This window comes from Macrosteles quadrilineatus, unplaced genomic scaffold, assembly GCF_028750875.1.
Source record: "Macrosteles quadrilineatus isolate MER2022 unplaced genomic scaffold, UCM_ALF_1.0 Scaffold_3__2_contigs__length_128488019, whole genome shotgun sequence".
Classification (NCBI taxonomy): domain Eukaryota; kingdom Metazoa; phylum Arthropoda; class Insecta; order Hemiptera; family Cicadellidae; genus Macrosteles; species Macrosteles quadrilineatus.
Window position 1 is genome coordinate 114,328,198 of NW_026542596.1, and position 26,194 is coordinate 114,354,391.

The 26,194-nt window shown below is 34.6% G+C and overlaps 1 protein-coding gene across 1 annotated transcript in view; it reads left to right on the plus strand.

Annotated features, from left to right (window-relative positions):
* The first annotated feature begins 4,150 nt into the window (after nt 1-4,150).
* LOC128988457 (disks large 1 tumor suppressor protein-like) overlaps nt 4,151-26,194 on the plus strand; it is a 1,201,819-nt gene continuing 1,179,775 nt past the window's right edge. The window contains exon 1 of the mRNA XM_054409756.1: nt 4,151-4,455. Coding sequence (XP_054265731.1) covers nt 4,437-4,455 — 19 coding nt within the window. The 5' untranslated portion in view covers nt 4,151-4,436. The remainder of the gene's footprint in view (nt 4,456-26,194) is intronic.

Here is a 26,194-nt window from a genome sequence, read left to right on the forward strand (position 1 = left end):
AGAACAGGAGAACGGACAACGGTGAACTAAGAGAGATGTAGAAAAGAAATGCCCTACTACAGGAGAAAAAACATAAGCATTGGTCACCTATAATTTGTATTTTTATAGATGTGTCAGTTAGCACGATAACTCAAGCAAAAAAGGTTCAATTTTGATGAAATTATGTTCACCTGTATTTATTCGAACGAGTTTGCAAACCAGCATAATCGGACTGTGAGAACAGGGGTTTATGGGGTCATGGGGGTTGTACGGGGTAAAAATGGAGGTATCACGTTTTTTAATTCTGAAAAGATAAAATTTTGCAATTTCTTTCCAAACCATTTTGAGAAGCTTAAAAACAAATATTTAGTATTTTGAAGCGTTGTTGTATGCCTAACGATTACGGAAAATCATAAGAAGTGTAAATTAAAAATAATTGTTTTCTTATTGCAAACCTACATAATATGCTACATTCGAAAACACAATACCTGACAGTTTCAAGCCAAACCAAATGCTTTGCAATTATTAATCATGGCAATTAAAGGCGGGCCCCGAGCTTGACAGCGAGGACGGGAAACAGTCGATTTCGTGTTCCTAGTTTTGTCAAATTGTCTGCTAGCTACTACCATCTACTACTTACACACAAACACTACCATAGATAAAACATACTAGTCTATGACACTACACATTTGTAGTGTAAGTGAACCGTAACCCATCAGTCATCAGCGGTAGCGCCAGTAGCCTATTATTTGAAACTATATCGTTGGGCGTCTACCTTGAATCACGTAGACTGCTTATTACAGGAGCAATGAGCTAATCTCGGCCTGTGATTGGTTGACGTTACAAAATGGCTTTATAAAGTCACCAAACTGTTTTTAGGAGATATGACCGCATTCTACACAGTATGTTTTTAAATTCATGAATGCAAGATCCTCATAGTTTAATTTTGTAAATATGTCTACTCTTGATCATGATCAAATATAGCTGGTGAAATGGGAGTTTTTGGACAATCGCGTTAGAAAGTCACTAAACGGCCTTTAAAACCAGCTCAAATTAATAGGACAATGGGGTAATTGTGTGATTTATATTAAATAAAACATAATCACTTTTATTCGTATAGGTCAAAAAATAGACAAAATAGTATGAAAATTCATGGTTGTAGCCCCGGAACTGTAATATATAAAATATCTGGTTTTACAATACCTTTATCAGTTCCAAAAGTAACTTTCGTCAACGTGTGTTACATGTTTCGGCGAGCTGCCATTGTATTGAAGTGTTTGACAATGGCAGCTCGCCGAAACATGTAACACACGTTGACGAAAGTTACTTTTGGAACTGATAAAGGTATTGTAAAACCAGATATTTCAAAATAGTATGAATGATTGAATACGAACATCAGAAAAATAGCCGGGATTTAAAATGTTATTTATATAATTAACATCTTTACTTTCCATATTAAAGTTATAAGTTTCCTGGTTACTGTCGCTCTCAATGTCTATTAATTTTTCTTCATTCTCTTTTCATTTCATAATTCCCAAAACATTGTTGTCATGGTTTCTTTTGACTCGAGCTTATCCTCATTACCTGAGATATTTTGGTCCGATATTGGACCAAGTGCGAAACCGAAGCAACAGTTCCCAAAATAAATGACTCCATACATTTTGTAAATAGTTTTTAAATACTTGAGTTTTTAATGATGTGAAGGTGTTGTACCATGGACCTATTTTACTTTTTTGTTTTGATATGACACTTTAAAATACATTAAATGTTAGTGAAACGTAATCATTGCTCTTTAACACAATACCGTAGGCCTACATATATTTTTTAACACTTTATTTTCACAAAAAAATATTTTCAATTATTAAAAAAATATTAACATTATAGGACCAAGGTCTAGACTATTTCTAGACTATTCTAGGTTAGGTAGGATTAACATGGTGTGAATCATATGAAACTGAAGCTGAGTTGTTGGTTTAAAGCACCAAATTGCAAGCTGAGATAAACAATAATTACATCTAACATAATAAAAGAAAATTTAAAGTTGCATGTACTTACTTTTCTATATATATAAAATCCAATGTATGTATGTTCGTTTGTCCTTTACGGACTCCGAAACCGCTCAAACAGATTGTAATGAAACTTTCAGGTATTTTTAAACATTATTCAAGGATGGTTTTTGTGAAGTTTGGTGCAGATTCGTCAAAAGGGCACCGCCCCAGTGGCTCTGGAGTTTCCCATGTTAACATTATGATTATTCATATTTAAATGGAATTAAAGAATCTTAACAGCTGGTTCAACTAAAGAATATGATTCTGTGATGTTCAATAGCATTAAAAATTTAATAGGTTTACCAACAGGGTGACAAAGTTTTAAAGTTTTAATTTTTTTCATTTAACGCAATCTATCCAGCTATGGCTGGGCAACGATGAAGAACCGGTAAAGGTAAAGGTAAAGGTAAAGGTGCAGCACTATTATTTTTTTAATTTATGACAACAGCTAATTTGCAACCAAAAGGTGAGTGAGCGTAGTGAACGAACTTCAACCTGGAGGTGAGTTAGCGTAACGAACGAGCTAACCTGAAGGCAAGTCAGCTCAGCGCAGCGAACGAGCTCCAACCTAAAGGTGAGTGAGCGTAGCGAACAAACTTCAACCAGGACGTGATTGAGCGATGCAAATGAGCTCATCTTGAAAATGAACGAGCATTTGACCACACTCCTTATTGTCTGTGATTTGACATAAAACCACATTAGGATAGGACGACGTCTGTCGGGCCAGCTAGTACCTTATAAAAACTTGTTACAGTTTTCCTGTCAACAGGACACATACAACTCCAACTTGAACACATCAGGATAGACCTCTGGTAGCTAAAGCATTAACTAATGGTCTAAGTTCTCCCTTTACTTAACAGATAGTTCTAAAATGAGTATAGGTCCAATTAAGGTACAACACCTTCCCCTAAATGGTTTAAGAATTAAAATGCATTTGGTTTCATGAATTTTAACTTGTTTATACAGAGAACTAATGCTTGGAATGATCATTTTTGGATTAAGATGTATGAATTTAGTTAGTAGTTAACTTTTAATCAATTTAAAACATTCAGAATCTTTAAATTTTCTATATAACCAATATTTGAGAATCTTTCCTGGACAAATAAATATTCCCGGCAATATTCCCATTTATAAGTTTCTTCCCACTGTTAATATCCCGGCCACATGGGCCCAGGGCTCACTAGCCGTATAGTTAAACAGAAAGACGAACTTCCGACGAGACTGTTGTACCGTAGTCAATGTTCGTAGTAAAAAAATGCCTGTACTTGCACGTTTTGTCACTTAATCAACATGATATTTGAAATTTAAACTTTCTTCCAAGTGGATACCTATAAGAATTTAACAGACTGTACAGGATGAATGAAGGTTTGATCAAGAAGATGTGATACAGAGGCGGATCTTAGTTGGACCTGTTTGAGACTCGAAAGTTGATTAGCTGGGTCTTTGCATAGTGTTTGTTTTCAGGAGGTTATCATCAAAACCACTGAAGCAAGGTATTTGCCTCTTTGAATGCCATTTCCTCGAGTGACTGGCAACGGAAACAATAAGATGGCAAACATGACAGGTGCAAGTATGTGTAGCTTCTAATTTACTCCTTATGACTTAGGTGATAAGGGTGTATTCAGGGAGGTTACTAGGAATAAGATTTCGAGCCAGACTGCAGACCATGTGTTTGTCTTTACCAGTCATTCATTTTCTTATATGACTTAGTTTTCATTTAGGCAAAACTTATTTGTTTTGAAGTTTGAACCAGTTCTTAGACATCTCAAAGGATTGTTCAGTCTTGACCATGGGTTCCTCATGAGGGGAAGACAATCCTCAAAGATCTTCGCTGCAGCTGCACCGTTGATTATAGAAACTACAACATAAGCATACAAGAAAAAATATATAAACATATATATATTAATCCGTCAAGTATTTGAGCTACTATCATAGACTATATGTTTTATCTATGCTACTATCTATGGTTTATCTACTTCAAGCGGGTATTTATTCCAAAAATAAATTCTCATAGAAACATGGCTATACGGCTATACGTAGAAAAATAATTTTTACTTTTGTTTATGACATGACGTAATCCCTTAATCGACCTGACCAATCCCGTCAGTCGCCAGTAACTTTTCGTCTGCTGTAGTTTGCGTACGGTTTGTGGACGCCATTGACCGTTGTCCCGTGTTTATCTCGGTTTTGAGTGCAGTGAAACAAATAATATCGTCGACGGGATACAAATGTGCGTGGTGTAAGTGTTTTGATATACTTCAATTTCACTTTCAATTGTGAATTCTATCTTTTGGTGCCCAACACTCAGAGGTTCTATTCTAAAAAAATAACCTCGTCTGCTAGTGGGGTGTTGTTTTAGTGTTTTCGAAAATACAACAAAGCCGACACAGGAGGATACGTTACTTCGAAATGCCCGTCAGAAAGCAAGGTTTGCATTTATATTTATACAATTTAACATCTGTTGTGCTGTTGTTCAATCTTGAGCAAAACAACCTCAGACACAATTGGACTTAGGCCACACTTGGGTTATTGATACCCCACTTTTCATTTCAAGGAATATTGATAAGCTTGTGATATGACACTGCATCACACAGTATTTTTTATTCTAGCCTTATCTTAAGCCTCTTTAAAAAAATATTGTATTAAAACTCTAATCCATACTATCAACATAATTTTTAACAGTTTTGTTCAGGTTAGGAATGAGACCTAGTTACTTAAGTTAAGGCTATTTAATAGGCTATATTAATGATGCATAGCCGCCTTCATAAACTGGGGATGGGGTGAACTCATTTGTATACAAGAGCATTTAAAGTATTCAAGCCTCAGAAAGTGGCTAAGTTATATTCATTGTAATCCAATGAATCCAGTGCTTTACTTAGTGTGATGTTCTGTTGTGGTAACTTAATAGAAAAAGTTACCTATACCGGTGCCGTAGCATATCCAAGCTATTGACAACTTAAGCATTAGCTGGGTTGTTATAGTGCAAACTTGAAACTTAACGTCTGAAGGTTGCGTGTTTTTCACCCCCAACTCATCTAAAACGTTCTAAAAACGCTTAAAAACTAAGTTAGGCCTATTCCTTGACATCAACACTACAACTTTGTTAAGTAACTTGAATGTAGCTTAACATGTTACTTTGCTAACCTAATTAAGTTACTTAGACTTCTCCGAGAAGGTTAAATTTTTGGATTCACTGAATAGTCTACCTGAATAAAGTGCTAAACACCTTAATAGTTTTTATTTCACTCATAAGTTATTACTTGAGTGATAGTATTCAAGTTAGTTAGTCACTTAACATTTTAAATGTTTAACCAACAAAATAATCTTGGCCAAGATCTTGCGTTTTGTTGACTGTACACAGTTCAGATCTAATAGTAGGCTATAGCCTACCACACTAACAATACTCGTTGACCCAAAGCCTAAACCTACAGTAGTAGTGTAGGCCTAATATAACATAGCTATGTCAGGTAGATTGCTGTTTGCAGTTTCATAGGAGTTATTACGTAGTGAGTGGGCATTCTATTTGTGTCAGATTAATCGGCTTTAAAGCTAGATTGGTTAAAAATAAAGCTGAAGTCACTTGTTCTCAACACAAATCATAACATGTGCCATTATTTTCGGACAGCAATAGGCTTTAATACAATTCCTACATTCAAAATGCCATTTAGTAGGCCTCACAAACAGCCTACTAGAAAAATACCGGTATGGATCATAAACATAAACAAATGATGTTGTTGGCCCGAATCCTATACTAATAGGTCTAAACTGAAGGTGAGGTGGGTTGATATAGGCCTAAGTTATAGGCCTATAGGACATGACAAGGTTATGGCCTAAGTTTAATCCAACTGAACTGACACTAAATTCCTCTAAATTTAAACGCTTGTGGTCTAAACAAGTGTCGACACGTAAACACAACATTCAACCTAGTTAATAAATGCAGTATGGTAAAGTTATTAAGTTAAATTTAGTTAATAAAATGCTGGGTTGACCTAGTACGCTTACAAATTATGCTTACCCGGAGTTTTAGAGCTGTTAAATGTTAATTGTCATTTGAAAATTGATTGACAAAGGTTCATTTCCTCACCTTATGGAACAATATTTAAAGCAGTCGGGTGGAAAAAGGAACTGAATACCGCATCGGAGACAGACAAAGTCTGAAAAGATTGCGTTAATTAGGTTGGGTATTAGGCCTATAACAAAATTAAAACATACCGGTACCTATAAAAATAACTACGATGGCGACAGGTTGCCAAATTGTGGTGTGCCATCCAGTTCACTTTTACAGAGTTACAGAGATCTGCCCCCAAATAGTCCCTTAGTGTAGAGTTTGCTTGTTTAGTAAGGGTAGCACTTTTGATTCCAGGCAAGTCGGCATCTGGACAGGGCAAGGAGATGGCTATGTTGTGTTAAGTACGAGTGTTGGTCCTCACGTTGAGCAAGTTTTGCTGAGTTTTTCATGAGTAGGCCTAATATGACACTAAGGATGTGTACTGACTGTAGACAGGCAAAATCTTTAGATCCTTAAAGATAGCCCTACAGTGGTCACGGTGCCCAGCGTACGTAATCACCCTTAAAGCCATCTTCTGAAGGAGCTAGATGTCATTTGCGGCAGCTGAATAGCCCCATAGTGCAATGTCTAAGTTATGGGGATTTGAAAAAGAGCATGCTACACTGTGACTAAAATGTGGTTTAGACAAACTGACTATAATCCATCTCAATTTTAAATCCACTAAGTCTGCAGGTTTGCTGCGGTGGCGGTATTTACTTGTATTACATCATCGAAATTATGATTGAGGTACATCATATTAAAGCTTATGATTTAGCACACCTGTAAATGGCAACTAAAAGGTTAATTTTGTTTAACGCCCCACTAGTCTAGCGATTTCAAAGGTCCAGTGCTGGAAAACTTACTTCTTATTGGTTTTAAATAGACTACTTACCTAGTAAATTTCATCACTAGACGTAAAGTGACTCTTCAACCCGAGCTAAAGTCTTACGATCGAGGTGAAGCTGGGGTTGGAAAGTGAGCGAAGGTTGAAAAGACACTTTGGCCCACGTGTGATTTACTACCTATATTTTTATTCATATTGCACCATTATTTGAACAAACTTCCAAACTTTGATTTAGGCCTATGTGAAAAAGCATCAATTCCACCAATTCTAAATTGAATACCCTGCAATTTTTTACTAGGTGTGAGATAATTTATCTACCTTGGGTTTGCATTAGGCTAAATTGTCTTTTTTAAACCCTTTAAATTGAGGGGTCACTCAATCGGGGTTGTTATTTGAAAAATTAGGTCACCCCATACCCCCCACCCTGTTAGAGGGTTAAAAATATTTTTCATGTAGCCTATGCTAAAAAAATCCCAACAATGCCACAAACAGAATATTAGCGAATTTCCCATATGAATAAGCTATTACCGTAGGTCTTATGGTAAGACCTAGACCCTTGACCGATTTACTTTTTCGTTTTGAGGTTCCCGGAGGCCAAAAACACCATCCGTTCAAATTCATATAGGATATGTGTCCGTTAGCGCGATAACTCGAGGAAAAATTATCAGATTTAGGCTAGATGAAATTTGGTACAAATGTGTAAACCTACATTTATTCGAACGAGTTCGTGAACCAGCATAATTGGACTATGGGAAGGGGTTTTATGGGGTAAAAATAGATATTTGCCTTTTTTGACCCTAAAAACACAAAATTTCATTTAATTTCTCTTCAAACCATTTTGTAGAGCTTAAAAAAAGGAAAAAATTTGTATATTGAAGCATTGTTGTATGCCCAACAGTTACGGAGATAGCTAAAAAAATTTTAAATTTAAAATTCCCATGTTATTCTTATGAAGAATAAATAAACTGTTGTAGTTTGCTTGTTTATAGATATATTTTAATCAAATTTGCCAATTTGGTTAATTTCATACTTAGCTATCAACATTTCAATTAAAAAAAAACAAAAAAAAAACACACCTAAATATCTTCCCGTTAGCAGCAAACCTTTTTAAGTACTCACTAAAATTAATTTTATTTAAATAGCAAATAAAATATCTGACAATTTTAGAGAATTTTTTAGTAGAAATCCAGCCGGGTGTAAATGTAAATTCGCTTATTCTGCAGGTTTGCTGCGGCGGGGGTATTTTTATCTTTTAAAAAATACCTAGATTTGTTTTCATAGGTAGACCTACTCAATTTACACACTAACATAGCCTACTTGTTGTATTTTCACTTTTGGGTATTAAAATAACCCACAGTCATTACGATAAAATTTCGGCACTTAACATAGTTTTAAAAGTGGATAATTATAATAGTACTGTAGCGTAGCATATCTATCATAACGGAAGTCACCAATGTGCAAATAAAGTTTCAAAACAGTGTTACCAACACAACAATCAAATAATGTAAGAACCTCACTGTTAAAGGACGTAAACTGAAGTGCAGCCAATTTTTTTTATAATCAAGAGAGGTTTTTATTCTTAATATAACCATTCTTGAACTTTGGTAATTTACTGTAGGCCTATGTTATTCATCTAAAACTTAAAGTAGGCCCACACACCATAGTAAACTTTGTTGTTGAATTACTTGTACTTTCCTACTGTATTACCCTGCTGGCAAAAACAGTGTTAAAGGTGAGAGGGAAGTTGGGTCGGAGTATTGGAGTACACATGAATGGCTAAAGGCTTTAAGGCTGCAGTGTCAATTACCCCATGATTGAATGGCCTGTTGCTTTTCATCCGGTCGAGTACTTTCCTGGATAAAAAGATCAGCAACAAAATCATAAGGAAACTCTACCAAATTTGAAGGTGTACTGCCTTGGTACATTTTTAACACTGGGGGGGGGGGGGGGGGTGGCAAGAGCGTACTTGAAACAGGGGTCGCTAGGGGTGGCCCACTGGGTGGCCTGGGGGGTAAATTTAAAAACAATATGCTGAAATCAGTTGAAAGTATGCGTAGATTTTCCCTGCGGTGCACAGGAGCTGAGAAAAAAGGTTTAATTAGGTTTTTAATTGAAGGTTTAATTAGTAAAATACATTGCCATAAACCCAAATTCAAACAAACAACCGAGTCAAAACGGCAACCGTTCAAATATTTCTTGAATCTGCTACTTTTTTTAACCCAGCTGTTATTTTGAGCTCAAATTTACATCATTGTATTCTACTAAATACCTGGGGACCAAGTTGTGCTCGAGGAAAATCATTTTTAGTTTATTCTGACAGCAGTCTTAGTATTGCAGATAGCCTACATTAATCCAAATGCCACAAACAGTTGCCCCACTCCACACTGCTCGCCTTTGCTCTTTCTATACCACTTCCTACGTCATGGACCTGTTCCCCCCCTTTCCCAAAGCATTTAAGGATTGCAGACACGTTAATCTAACTGCTACAAACGGTGCCCACTCTCCGCAATGCTCGCATTTACTACTTCCTACACCACTTCCAACGTCGTGGACCTGATTCCCTCCCTTCCCTCTTCCCATGGCATTTAAGTATTGCAGATACATTAAAACAAATGCCACAAATGGATCCCACACGCCACACTGCTTGCCTTTACAAACTTCCATCACCACTTCCTACGTCAGGGACCTGTTTCCCTCCCTTCCCATAGCATTTAAGTATTGCAGATACATTAATCTAACTATCACAGACCGTTCCCACACACCGCAATGCTCGCCTTTACTACTTTCTTCGCCACTTCCAACGTCGTGGACCTGATTCCCTCCCTTCGGCATTTAAGTATTGCACATACATTAAAACAAATGCCACAAACGGTTCCCACACGCCACACTGCTTGCCTTTACTACTTCCATCACCACTTCCTACGTCAGGGACCTGTTTCCCTCCCTTCCCATAGCATTTAAGGATTGCAGACACGTTAATCTAACTGCAACAAACGGTTCCCACACTCCGCAATGCTCGCATTTATTACTTCCTACACCACTTCCAACGTCGTGGACCTGATTCCCTTCCTTCCCTCTTCCCATGGCATTTAAGTATTGCAGATACGTTAATCTAACTATCACAGACCGTTCCCACACTCCGCAATGCTCGCCTTTACTAGTCTACTTCCTACACCACTTCCTACGTCCTGGATCTGTTTCCCTCCTTTCCCATGGCATTTAATCATTGCAGATACATTAATCTAACTGCCACAGACGGTTCCCACATGGCTCTCCTACTTCCTTCACCACTTCCTACATCATGGACCTTTTTCTCTCCCTTCCAAAACAATATTACAGTAGTACAGTATTACAGATACATTAATATAACTGCCACAGACAATTCCTTCTTTGAACCACTCCACAAAAAATTAATAATATAGTAAAATAGAAATCGTCCCGTGGTTGAAAACTCGACCAAAAATATAATGTACAGACTTATCTATTTTCAACCCACACTGTAAATAAAACAATATGTGATTGGAATTTGTTTTGACTTTCTGTTTATATTTTGTCACCAGCATGACAACCCATAAGGCCCATGTTAATTTAATGAATTTGCCATATAGGGAATAAGCTATTTACCGTAGTCCATGGTAAGACCTGGACCCGGGACCGATTTACTTTTTCGTTTTATGGTCCCTAGAGACCAAAACACCATCAGTTCAAATTCATATGTATACCTATATATGTGTCTGTTAGCACTATAACTCGAGCAAAAATGATCTGATTTTGATGAAATTTACTACAAACGTGTAAACCTACATTTATTCGACCTACAATTATTAGTTCGCGAACCTGAATAATCGGACTATGGGAACGGGGGTTTTATGGGGTAAAATAGGATCTTCTTATTTTGACCCTAAAAACACAAAATTTCTTAAGTTCTCTACAAACCATTTTGTAGAGCTCAAAAAACAAATTTAGTATATTGAAGCGTCATTAAACGTTTAACGCTATTATATAAACGGCTTGAGACAATCGGTGACGCGTTTTCCTCGTCAGGGGAGTCTCGTGGCGTTGCGTACATTTTGCTTTAAACTCATGGTTGAATTTGGCATCTCATGACCCATGTCTCATTTTCTGGCGAGAGTCCCACCTTGTAGCAAACTGGGCCAGGGGTCAGCACCCGAGCTGGAAAATACATTTTGTACGATATAGAAATGAGTCAAGTCTATCCCACGCTCAAATTCCATTTTCATGAATGAACTTATTCCCTAATGATTTCCTGTAAATGAAATAACATGTTTCTCTTCAGAAATAGGTTATGCTTTTTCCTTCTTTGGAAGATATTTAAACCAGCCTATCAGATAAGTAACAACCCTTAAGTAACAAACCTATACTTGGGCACGACTTCCCCCTTTTAAAAGTAAAATTCCCGTTAAAGTAATAAAATACACGATCCAAGAACTAGGTCAAATTTTTACTCATAACACAGTTTTACTCATCGCTTAGTCTGCAGGTTTGCTGCGGCGGGGGTATACAGTAAATAAAAAAAATATCAAACCATGTCCTCTCCCATTTCAAATGCAAAGCAAGAGTATATAACTGCAATATGCATTTTATACCTTCTTATACGCCAACCCCGTACGAAGGACGGGTATTCTGCTAGTCTTATAGAAATTGATCCTTAGTGTTTCCATAATTAACTTGATTTTATTAGTTGTTTCTATGGTTTAAATTGTAATTTTAGCCTATAACTGTATTTACTAGGTTAGGAATATTCAAATTGACACTATTCAATGTACAATGCACAATTAATTCTACAAAGATTTTGAAATAAAAAATAAAAGTTGACCCTTTCGTTCCTTTTGTATATTGCTAAATACATCCGTCTAGATTGTAAGTAACTTCTCAAAAGACATCATCGCACACCGGCATTCTATACACACTGTTCAATCATAGCAGGGAGGTGTGAAAATGAAAGGCCAGATGTCCAACCGTGTCAGGTGGAAGGGAGAATTCGCGTTCAAGTCTGCCTACTCGGCAAAATCTAATAATAGATTCTATTTTTAAACACAGGCCCAACACAAACCTTGTGCTCCCCGCGCCTTGTCTGGCCAAACAATTATCGTACGCAGGAAACAATATTATGGCGTTTTCAGGTAAAAATTAACGTACGAGTGAAAACAGATTTGAAATTCGTACAGATAGAAACGATTTCATTGTTCACGAGGGACGAATTTCCGTAGTGTTATCAATTGTGTAACTTCTGTAGCTTGTGTAAAATTAACGTGCACGAGGAAAATGTATTGTGTCTGTGTGGATAAATTAATTGTATGCATTAAATAAAAAAAAATATCGTACACACTAGGTAATAGCTAAGTCTTTCGAAAAGGTAATATTTTGTGGTTAAACAATAATAAAAACTGTGTATTTCACCATACGTAAAATATTATCGTGCTAAACCAGTTGAAAAGTTCATATGGGACACATTTTGTAAGTGTATAGTCGATTTTGTTAATACTTTAATACTTTTTTAATGAAATGGCGACCATACAAATGTAGGTTTTAAGCCAAGTATGAATGGAGATGAGTGTAGGATGAGTGGGGCGATCTTGTAGTCTTGTTAGTGACTAAGGCCGACTTATTCCTTAGACACAGCTGTTAATTAATAGGAATACGAACCACGTTTTTTCCTTGGTAGCCTATACGAATTGGTCCAATTTTCACGTTAATCCACACCAGGGAGTATCGCATCCACAGTGCATGCCTATACGTATCCACAATTCGTTACCTCCTAGTAGCTGGATTACAGGACGACGCCACCGTCCCAGTTAATTGTATGAAATCATCGTGCTTGAGGACTCAAATTAGTGGTCTTTTAGGTTAGGTGTAGGCCTACTAGTGCAAACCATTATGACGTTTATGTAGAAAATTGTTGTACGCTTAAAAAAATACAGGGAAAAATGTACTTTTTAGTATTGGCAAAAAAGTTGTTAATAATCATTATCAATTTAGGTAGGAGACCTAACAAATATTCTGTTGATTTTTTACAAATTGATTCTGTGGACAGTAATTGATTTTGTATATTGAACAGTGTGAATTTCACAAAGGTATTAACCTGAGGAGGTATTGTTAATTTCTTTACGTAAAGTAAATAAAGATACGTCTTATAACACTTAAAACATATATTTACGCTTATACTGCTACTCACAAGACTGGGTCTGATGATGATTGGAGCGTCCAATCGAAATCGATCACCACTTACCATCTTTTGTATATTTACCGTCTTGTGAGTAGCAGTATAAGCGTAAATATATGTTTTAAGTGTTATAAGACGTATCTTTATTTACTTTCCGTAAGTTTAATAACACGTACAATGCTGATCAAGAAGTTATTTAATTCCTTTGTCTAATGTACAAACTACAAACATTCAAAGAACACATTTGTGCCAACTTAACATGAATGGCTAACGCTAGAACTATTGAGAGTTAAACATTCACAATCCTTCAGAATCCACACCGTGTGGTAACTTAATTTCATTCATATGCCAGGAACACAATTTATCGCGTAAAGTGTGAAACGGGGTTTGGCTCGGCCTAGGTTGAATAACGCCTATCTGAAGCCATGCGTCATTGTATGATGCCGACCCAAGACTGATAATGAAGTCGCCAAACTCAATGGTCAATTGCCAAACTAGAGCCAAACCGTCTTTTAACGCCCACTTTGGACTGTTCACCGTCACAGTGACCTTTTGTACACATCGTGTGAGTCAAACCGACTTACTTAGGTGATCCAAAGTTCACCCGGGAGAACTTAACTCGTAGTACAGAGTAACGCAACCCAAATGTCACAAGTAGTGACAAAATAAGCCTAAGTTTTTAGGTACCCTGTTTCCTTTTCTTTGCCGATCAGCTGATATACGTTGTTGCACCAAATTGAATCACAACTATCACAAAAATATAATAGGCTATGTATTGTGGCTCTCGGTTATAGTTCCCTATAGTTCTCCCTATAGTAGTTCCCTATAGGGAATAAGCAATTACCGTAGTAGGTACTCATGGTAAGACCTGGCCCCGGGACCGATTTACTTTTTCGTCTTGAGGTCCCTAGAGACCAAAAATACCATCCGTTCAAATTCATATATATATATTTATAGATGTGTCCGTTAGCGCGATAACTTGAGCAAAAATCATCCTAATTTGATGAAATTTGGTACAAACGTGTAAACCTACGTTTATTCGAACGAGTTCGCGAACCAGCATGATCGGACTATGGGAACAGGGGTTTATGGGGGGTTTTATGGGGTAAAAATTGGTTTTTCCCATTTTTGACCCTAAAAACTTAAAATTTAGCAATTTCTTTCCAAACCATTTTGTAGAGCTTAAAAAAACAAACAATTTAGTATGTTGAAGCTATATTATGCGCCTAATGACTACGGAGAAAATTCTAAAAAAAACTGTAAATTTAAAATTCCCATGTTATTCTTATGGAGAATAAGTAAACTGTTGTAGTTGACTTGTTTATGGACATATTTTGATCAAATTTGGAAAATGCATTCATTTAATACTAATCTATTAACATAAAAAACTCCTTTTTACCCTCCCTGTTGCAGCAAACCTAAGTACTTGTTAAACTAATTCTATTTAAATAGGGATAATGTGATATTTTTAAGGAGACATTTTAGTGTAAATCCAATCAGGCAAATGGAAATTCGCTTAGTCTGCAGGTTTGCTGCGGCGGGGGTATTTTTTGTTCTGTGCTGATCCGGTTTCCTAACCTGCGGTTATTTCACGAATACTAGAAAAGGCCCGGTATGGATCATAAACATAAATAAATTACGTTTTTGCCCGAAAATAAACAAAATTACATGGTAATTAATTCTATTAGTATAGAGGTTTTGTTTACTTTCGGGCCAAAAACGTCATTTGTTTATGTTATGATCCTTCGGCATTTTTCTAGTATTTCTGGGTTATTTCATACCTTTCTTGGCATATAACCAATGATTTTATTTAAACGTATTCTTCTAACTCTTCGAACAGGGGAAACACTACATTGATTCTTGTTTAAACAAATTCCCAATAACACTAAACCTCGTAGATAACTATGCAACAATGCAAATCAGCTGATCGGCAGTGAACTAAAGAAATCAGGAAACAAACCTAAGCTTGTGTTGTCATTGAAATGTATGTCACAGTTCTTTTAATTTGGGTTGGGTTGCGTTATAAAAAAAAAACACACTGTATAATTAACATATTACCAGTATATCGATATATTCTCCTGGCAGAAGTTGAATCGTACTTACGTTCAAACAGGATGGGAGCAATTAATTATGTGATTTAGAATGCGGGAGAATCTAAATGGCGGTAAAATAAAATATGACTTGCTAGGTGAATTAAAATTTTCCCCTGAGAACGTTGAACTCGCGTAAAAGAGTGATGAGAGACACAAACACCATCATTTCCACGAGTGCAATTAATAATGTTAAGGTTACACACATTTTACCATAATTATGTCATAATTTTGTTTCCGACTAAACTGTTTCTTAAACAATAGAAATATGTAGATGTGAGGGATAGAAGACTACCAATGTTGGTTTATTTGTGTGTAAGATTCGCCATGTTTATGTTGAGATGTTGATAAACATTTTTGGAGGCTAAACTAAACTGCAGATTTCAGCAATTCACATCTTTACCCTTCCGAACATTTTCTCTTCTACAGTGGTCTGTTTCTTTACAAACATTTCACTGTAAATGATTTGTAGTTGTATTTAAAACGAATAAGAAGATCTAGAAATCAGAATACTCCATTTATGCTCTTTTTAAAATTTTTCTATATTGTGATTACAAAATAGATGTTTTTGATATGTTCAATTAAAATTACATCTTTGTTAAATTTAAAAATAGAAAATTTGAACTTAGAGTAAACTACACTTACTTCATTTCTTCATGTAATTGTTGTAATGGTAGCCATCTTCTCATATGCTCAAAACAGTTGTACTTCTTCTTTTCACTTCCATCCTCAATGTAAATGTGTGTATTTGCGTGTTTGAATTTATACATGTAAATGTGAATTGTAGTTGGCATTTTGGATAGTCAAAGGTGTTATTATAATTTGTCATTGAAGGGGGAGTTTAGTTGGACCTTAACAATAGATTTCCCTGGTTAATATCGATGGCTATGGGTTTGTTATGTGAACAAAGTTTAATAAAACAATTCTTTTATGTTACGTTACACCATAATGCAACATACTTACAGGTGCGATTATATGGATGCAATAAAATACGTACTAAATATATTCTATATTTGTATATATTCGTACTTTGTGGATCACGTGTCAAATAAGAAATTTGGAAACAGTTCCATACACAAAAGTATGTCAGAAAATCAATTTTATACCTTCATTGTGTTCATCGAAGCAATATAGCTTATAATATGAATGTCATTACACACAAGTTATGCGATGAAAGAATGAAATGATATCGTACCGATGGCGGAATACACCCTGAGAAGCCTGGCATATTTATAAACATTTTTGATCAGTAATGGAGCTAGGTAAAAGCTTCGACTTTCCTTCAGTTGATAAAATAGCTTTGGAAATATATGACAAAAGATTGGAGTATCCCACCTCTGTTATACAGCATTTAAACTGGCCTTCAATCGGCACAATGCAATATATGTTCGGCAATGTAACGCAGAATATCGAAGTAGAAATGCAGGAGTCAAAATAATCTCAATAAATCCCATTCATCCAAATCATCTAGGCCTATAAAAGACAGTTTACATTTTTCTAATGGCGATTATACAAAATTTAATCGTATGATACAATTACAATGTTTTTATTGATATTTTAATGCAAGTAATTATTTGCATATTTTATTGATAGATTTTATAGATTACTGGTTTACTGTACTAGATTTGTTTTGTTGTTGTTGTTAAAAGTAATAGTTTAGAAAGATTTGTTCTTATAGAGGTATGATGTATGTTTAGAGCAACTAAATGTATTTGGCGTAACGTACAACATAAGCTAATTATATTAAAATTATTTAGGCATACACTTTTTATAGCCGTTCTTAACGGTTCCTTTTTAAGGACAGTTTCAGAATATATCAGAAAACAATCTTCTTATTAAAATACCGAGTCTTAGCAATATGCTTTACTTTAACCTTGAGAAGGGATACATGTTTTTGAGGTTTCGTTAAAAAGTAAGTCATTGCATTACAGTACCTTTTCACAACTTAATTAAATCTTGGTGGTTAAGTGAAGCAAGCTATATTTTTTATGTAAAATCTGGAATTATTATATGCTTTAAGTTATGTTGCTATTTGGCATTTTGTATTTTTAAGATAACAGTGTTATTTGTAAAAAAAACTTTATGTTAAAAGTTCTATAAATAATTTTTAGCCTTTAAATATAATTAGTTATTCATAAAGTCAATTCAAAACGAAACAACATGAATGCAACCCAAATTTCGAATTTACCACCCTTAAACCTATTAGAACATTTGAATCAATTTAGGCTTAACCTTTGACTATTAAAACAACTAGACATTCCATCCCCATGTTATATTTGTAGACAGTTTTTAACCAAAATTGTCGTAGTTGATATGAGCCACCGTCAGATTGTGCTGATCTAAATTGTATAATGTATGAATAGCCGGATTCTTGGAGTTTAGTGATGGAGTAAAAAGGCAACAAGCAGTTTTGAGTTTCTAAGAAAATATTTTCAACAAAGTCCAGCCAGTCACTATTTAATTGTTGTTTTGGATGGAGATGTTTTTGTTTTTATAATGAAATCCACTTTTAATAATCCTTTATTATTTGTTCGTAAATTTATCCCAATCAACTTTTTCTTATTGGTGTTTAAAACTCCAACGGGAAAAAATTGCTCTTTTACGTTTGAAGTCCCTAATAGAACATTTTATTGTGTTTGTTTACAGATTTTCTTTTAAACTTGAACGGATTAAAGCCTACTGTTTTAATATTCGACGTGAAGATAATATGAATTAGTAGACATATTTTAAGTAAGAATTTTATTATGGATTAGTGAGGATTAGCATCTGGATAAAAACAATAATACTTTTTATCATTAGGAGCGGAAGTGGCCCTTATTGGCACGCAATTGCGTTTTAAAATACGATAAAGTACCAAAAAGACACTTTCGTGCCGTGTGATGAACAATTAATTGTGGAAATAACATTCTAATTGTTACAAAATTATACTACATATTTTTAAACTATGCAAAGTCGCCATCAATGTTTACATTTCTGTTGTTCACAAACATAACTTGAAATAAGCAAATTTTGAGGTTAGCGAGCCTGCAAATTTGCCATATGTTGTATTTCTCTCCCCTTGAAAACGTTTGTATGATAACCGAAAATTAGCACTGTTTCATATTTCATTGTTCATAACATTCGACGGACCTAGACAAAAATTTAAAAATTTAAACAGATTTTGATTTTGGCCTCTGGGGAGAACAAAACGAAAAAGTGAATTGACTCGTCCGAGGGGTGGATCTTACCATGAGACATACGGTAATAGCTTATTCCCTTTAAATATGAAATTCGCCAAAACTACGATAAACTGCGAAGCATTGGAGTTTGCAAGTTTGCTCGTGAGTTTTGTTCGCGGGTTTTGCAACGAGTGTTTGGCAAGTGATAGCTTGAGGGGGGACGAGAGACGAGAGGCGCTACAAGTGCGTGTGGGGATTAGCGGGTAGAGTAGTACCAGAGAGACGAGTGGTGGGGGGGGGGGGGGGAGGAACAGTCTGCTAAACAATCTCAGCTGACAGCGAGAAACAAATCATTTACTACAATCGTACAATGTATTAGATTTCTCATCCATATGGAACAGCTGAAGCAAATTTTATTGTTAGTTCTGTCCGGTGCACTGTAGAGTGTAGAGGTCTTAAAATTGCTAAACTGGCTATTTCCAAACCCAATAATTCTGCGAATCGCCACTAAATGAATTCCTCAAACCAAGACAATGCAAAGTCAAAGTAGAGCTGAACCAATTAAACCGAATGTCGGCTTACTATGTTTAATTAAACCAGATATCGGGGTAGGTCGGTCCACCCGGACGTTTGACCATTGCCACAATTATTGAAATAAGTAACAGCTCTATCAAAATTTCTGACAATACACGTGGATATATTTATTGTTTTTGTTTTTGCTTGGATAGTTAATGCATATTTCCAACTTACATTGGAAATGGAGCTGTCATCGTCATTTGGGGAGTAGGTTTTTACATCCCTAGGGCCGAAAACCAGCCGTTTGCTTAGTTATACCTCAGAGTAATAAAACAAAAATACTGTTTTATTTTGTTTAATTGTTTTGTTTTAATTGTTTTGTTTAATTTTGTTTTATTACTCTGAGGTTATACCTAAAACATTAATGTGTATTAAATACACAATCAGTATCCATATGCATTTCAATAGACTTGTATTGTTATTTTTACAAATTCCTCAAAATATTTCACATTACCTTAGTTGTAGTGTTGACTATTAGTGTAAATTTTACCGTGGTAAATTGAATAGTGGTAATAAGTGTGGTGAAAAAAGTGTTCTTACCACGGGCCGTAATGGTTTTGCAGGTATCGATCGTTTTAAGTTCTCGACTTCGTCTCGAAAAAAAAAAACGCTATTAAAAAAGCCGTTCAAAATCGAACGGCAAAACCTCATTTTCGGCCCTAGGTTCGAAATATACTGTCGCTGTTCGTAGTCGTTATTACGTAGAGTAATATATTGAATTAAATTAATTGCCTGCAGCATTTTTTTTATGATTTGCACGTTTTAATTTGTCAAATTTGAAAAATGCTCAATTAATCACAGATAAATCCTCTCAAATCTGAATTGATTTTTAAGTATTTTAACTTATCATGATGCATTTACATATTGTTCAGTTACGTTTATACTACTGATGACAATTGAATTGATTGAAAATTGGCTTGAAATCTAAGAAATAAGTAGGTGATCTAAGAAATTGTATTAAAACCTACTGTTTACAATTTAATGAAACTATTGATGCCGGTCATATTGGCTGATAATTCCACTCAACGGAACAACAGATGATATAGCTTTGTGTGCTGAATCTGAGAAGAATGCCATTAAAGACTTGTGGTAAGTCGGTTAAACCGACAACGCATCGTATTGTCAACTGTATCTCCGATAATCCGAACGCGATCATCCAGATTATCCGAATGTAATGCGTTAGACTTTGGTTGTAAATATTAGATCTCCGTAAATGTTAGAATAAACAAAATAATAAACGTTGGTGGCCAAGCTACGAATCCGTAAGTTACTAGAGTAGAGGCAATATGGCAAAGAGACATCACTTCCGGCATTTTTTGGCCCATTTTTAGAGGGTATGGAGACGTTTATAGGGGCACTGGAGACGTTTTAGAGGCTATATGTTGGCATTTTTGCATTTTTTTACGAGAAAAATTGAGGATCATTTTTTGGCCACTAAAACCAAAAATCCTGATCTTTGCCTAAATATCCCTATATAATTGTCAAACCTTATTTCTTACTTATTCCCCATAAATATATTCGATATTAAGCTAAAAAAGCTATTTCTTATATTTATTGACCCTTACAAGTGTAAATGTAGAGTAGATATAATACCAGAATATGACCCCACTTTCGGCGTTTTAGAGGCACTTTTAGAGCACTTTTTATAGGGGAAAAATGAGAAAAAAATGGAAGAGTTTTTTTTGGCCACTTTTTTTAAAGACCCAGCTCTCGACCTATACACCCCTATATAAATTGTCTACTTTTTTAATACTGAAAAACATGTCTGGAAATGGTGAGCTTTTTTTAGCCACTAATTCCAAAAATCCTGCTCTCGACCAATACAAGCCTATATTAATGTTCAATACCATTGTACAACTACATTACTATTTCAAACCCACATCCATTCGCATGTATATTCACAAAATCATCAACTTAACAGTGCGAGGTTTGTACGCGAAATCGGCTCATGGCATGCTCCCGGTCATGCTCCCGACCTATGGTCAGGCTTCTCGCTCCCGACTCATGGTCAGTTTTCTCGTCTCTAGTGGTAGCTCTTGATTAAGCCTTGGGTGGGTGACCTCCTGTTGAAGTAATTTCTAGTTAAATTGTTTAAATTTTTTAAATTTCTAGCTAAAAATTTTGAAAATTTCACAATTTCTGGTTAAAATTTTTTTAAATTTTCGAAAAATCTATAAATAGAAGTGACATTCGGGTGATATTTCATTCTGGACCATGAGGCCCACCTGTCAACACTGCTCCGTGTCGCTCTCCACCAAAAGTAACCTCATTCGCCACTACAAGGTAATTCATCAAATGAAGGTGAAACTGTGTAAAGTTTGCAATTTAATCTGTGATAATAACGCGGCTTTAAAATCACATATATTACAAAATCACAAGACTTGTAATTTCTGTAAAACGAATGTTGTTGGACATTTTAAAAGACATGTAAATTCTTGTAACAAATGTCCATATACAATGATTAAATTTGTTGGTGAATCGATTAGAGCTGACCTTAAAAATACTCTTCAGTCTTGTCCTCTACCGATAAAATGGACTTTAGTAAGGAGAATCAAATTTATAAAATATACAATAGATCAAAATGGAAAATTAGTTAATGAGAAAGAATGTATTGCAGATTTCAGAAGCCTTACTATCCTTACCATTGAGAAGAGAGATTTAAAGCCTCAAATTGAAAATGCACTTTTAAAGATTGACGCTTCCATGCACAAATATCAAGCGGAAGGTAGTGGATGGATATATGACCATACTAAATATTGGCAGTTACATGTTTACAAGTATAAGCCCCTAACTCCAAAGTCATATATACCTACACCAGAGAGTATTAAATCGAAACATGCAGTTTTAAATATAAAAAATGATGATAATAAATGCTTTCTTTGGTCGGTATTAGCAGCTTTATATCCAAGGAACTCTAATGAAAATGCTAATAGAGTCTCCAATTATGTACCACATGAAAGTCAGCTGAATATGTCAAACATAAAGTATCCTGTGAAATTAGCTGATATAGATAAATTTGAAAAACAAAATAATATAAGTGTTAATGTATTTGGGGTTGAAGATGATACATGTATATATCCATTAAAAACAACTAAACTGAATAGTAATACTCATGTAGATTTATTATTATTACAAGAAGGTCGTAAATCACATTATTGTTTAATTCGTGATTTTAATAGGTTAATGCTGCGGTCTACAAAACACGACCATAAGAAGCATTTTTGTAAGCTGTGTTTACAACATTTTTACACTAATGATAAATTGGAGCGTCATATAACATATTGTAAAAACTTTGATGCCCAACGAGTGGAAATGTCTAAACAAGATACATTACAATTTAAAAACTATAAATATCAACTTAAAGCCCCATTTGTGATTTATGCAGATTTTGAATGTTTTATAAACTCAAACAATCATACTCCATCTGGATTTGCATTTGTTGTAGTGAGAGATTCTAAGATTATTTCTGAAGAGTTATACAGTGGCGAAAATGTTATGGACGTGTTTTTCAAAAGGTTGTTTGAGACTTATGACTTCATTAAAAGTCAAATGGCGATATATATTCCTCTTGTAATGACTCCTGAACAAGAGGCATCTTTCCAAAACTCAACGCATTGTCACATTTGTGAAAAGCCCCTATATTTTGATAGGGTACGTGATCATTGTCATTCATCTGGCCGATACCGTGGAGCTGCCCATAATGATTGTAATTTAAACTATAAAATAACAAAGAAAATACCAGTATTCTTCCATAACTTGAAAAATTATGATGGACATTTAATAATGCAACACTTGGGAAAGTTTAATCGTAAATTAAATTGCATAGCCAAGGATATGGAAAAGTACATTTCATTTTCAGTTGATGATTTAGTATTTTTGGATTCCTATAACTTTCTGCCCCTTCCATTATACAAATTAGCTTCAAATTTAAATACATTTAGATTCATAGACAATCCACTACTACAACGTAAAGGCGTATTTCCCTATGAATACATGACGGGACCAGATAAGTTTGCAGAGTCTCTACCTCCAATTGAAAAATTTTACAGTACTCTAACTAAAGAACATATCTCTCCCATTGAATATGAACATGCTAAAAATGTCTGGACCCATTTTAATATAAATAATTTACAAGAATATCATGATTTATATCTTAAAACAGATGTATTGCTACTGGCTGATGTCTTTGAGACTTTTAGAGACCTATGCTTAAAAGATTATAAACTGGACCCCGTACATATGTATTCACTTCCAGGACTAACATGGGAAGCCTGTCTTAGAATGACTGGTATAAAATTACAATTATTTCAAGATATTGACATGCATTTGTTCATAGAAAGTGCGATTAGAGGAGGAGTCAGTATGATTTCCACACGTTACGCTAAAGCCAATAATAGATATATGGGTGAACACTATGACCCCAATCAAGAGAGTGTGTATTTAATATATTTAGACTGTAACTCACTATACTCTACAGCAATGTGTGAGACACTGCCTGTGGATGGATTTCGTTGGACGAATGAGATAGACTACAAAAACAATCAAAATGATGAGTTTGGATACATTTTAGAAGTTGATTTAAAATACGATAAAAGCTTACATGATTTACATAATGACTATCCATTAGCACCAGAGAAAATGAATGGCAAATTAATACCTAATTTAAATGACAAAACTAAATATATTTTACATTACAAAGCATTACAAAAATATGAGGAATTAGGTTTGATTGCTACAAAATACCACAGAATTTTAAAATTTAGACAATCAAAATGGCTTGCACCCTATATTAATTTTAATATTGAAAAACGCAAATGTGCTAAAAATGATTTTGAAAAAGACTTTTACAAATTGTTAAATAATAGTCTCTTTGGTCGAACAATTATGAATCAACGAAAGTTTCGTGACATTTATCTCAAGGATGAGTCACTATTAACAAAATATGTCACTAATCCAAGGTTTGACTGTAGCAAAAAGTTCGATAACAATTTACATGCTATACATTTAAATAAATTAGTTGTAAAGTTTAATAAACCTATATATTTAGGAATGACAATTTTGGATATCAGTAAAGTAATAATGTATGATTTCCACTATAATTATATGTCAAAATTTAAGAACAAAAGATTTCTTATGACAGATACAGATTCTTTAATGTATTCTATAGTTACAGAGGACTTTTACAAGGAAATAGAATGTGACTTGCACTTTTTTGATACCTCTGGATATAGTAAAGACCATTTCTTATACTCTGATAAAAATAAAAAAGTCACAGGCAAGTTCAAAGACGAATTAGATGGTCATATTATGTATGAATATTGTGGTTTAAGACCAAAACTATATTCTTATATTCCTCTAAAATGGTTATATGAAGAAGACAAGCAAGCTTTAGAGGTGAAGAAAGCTAAAGGAGCTGATGGTGCTACAGTTAAACATCTCCTTAGACATCAACATTATTTGAACTGTCTTGCAACTGGGCAAGATTACTATGAGAATGTGACAAGAATTAAATCTACAAATCATCATCTTCAAACCTTAACCATGAACAAGAAAGTACTATCGTTTGACGATGACAAGAGGTTTATTCTAGAAGATGGCATCAATACTCTTGCGCTTGGTCACTATAAAATTGATCAAACATAGCCAGGACTGCCAAGACATAGAACCCAGGATTAATTGTATATATAAACCTGTAGAATATAGAATAATGAATAAATGTAAATGTTAAAACTTCAGTCTTTTATTTATTTACCCTTACCACCCTTTTAGTCGTTATAAAATTGATCAAAAATAAATCAATATCTATATTATATACAGCTATATTTCGTTTTATCCCTGCATTGGTGACAGCGATTGTTTTAAATTGGTCAAATGACAAGTCATTACCAACATGATTGTTATACGTGTTTTAAATTTAAATCGCTCTGTTTGGATATTATTCGGAAATTTATGTTATCATGATACAATCACAGTTCAGTCTCAATTGCACTTATCAATCAACCTGCAAATCAATTGGTTGCAGTCAGTTTTCCAACTCTTTATTTACTGATGTTACATTTAATTTTTTTAATTAAAAAGGAAAATTCTATCAAATGTTCGTCGTCCATTTTTGTTGATTATATACAAACACTCACGTTGTCATCAAGCAGGTGTTTAAGAAATCCAAAAATATCGTTGAAAAGAAACCAGCTGTTGTGTTTGACAACATAAAAGTCGATTCACACATAACACATCACAGTTCAATCACATCAGTCACGACACAGTGTATACAACAACTGACTGTGACTGTGATGTGAATTTCTGTGTACTTCTTCACACAAATTTTACACAAATTTCACACAATTTTCACAGTTCAATCACATCAGTCACGACACAGTGTATACAACAACTGACTGTGACTGTTGATGTGAATTTCTGTGTACTTCTTCACACAGATTTTACACAAATTTCACACAATTTTCACACATTTCACACAAATATCATGATATTTATATATATACATATGTATATATTATGTATATACATTATATATAATATCATGACGAAGTACACACAAATTCACATCACAGTCACAGTCAGTTGGTGTATACACTGTGTCGTGACTGATGTGATTGAACTGTGACTTGTCGTGTGTGAATTGATTTTTATGTCGTCAAATACAACAGCTGGTTTCTTCTCAACGATATTGTTGGATTTTTAAACGCTTGCTTAATGACAACATATAAACTGGAAGCAATTTCAAAAATTTCACACTATTTTCACACATTACACACAACTAATCAAATTCACATCACAGTCACAGTCAGTTGCTGTATACACTGTGACGTGATTAAACTATTACATACCGTTTGTGAATCCACCTTTATGTTGTTAAATACAACAACCGATTTCTTCTCAACGATATTTTTTAATTGTTTGGACGCCTGACTGATGACAACGTATGTGTTCGTATATCAAGTACAGTTTATAACAATCAACAAAAACTGGCCAATGCAAATTTTATAGAATATTGTGTTTCAAATAAAAAAATGTTATATAACATCGGTTAATGAAGAGTTAGAAAACAGACTGTAACCAAATGACTGACAGGTTGACTGAGAAACTATGGATGCAATTGAGACTGACCTATGACTGGATTATAACAGAACTTTTACTGGACTGATATGCATGAATAGACCTTTTATAGTACAAATAGTATACAATTTCTCTCAATGGGTCAACATAAAAATATTAACTGCTTTTACTTAGAAAGTACACAAACATTTAT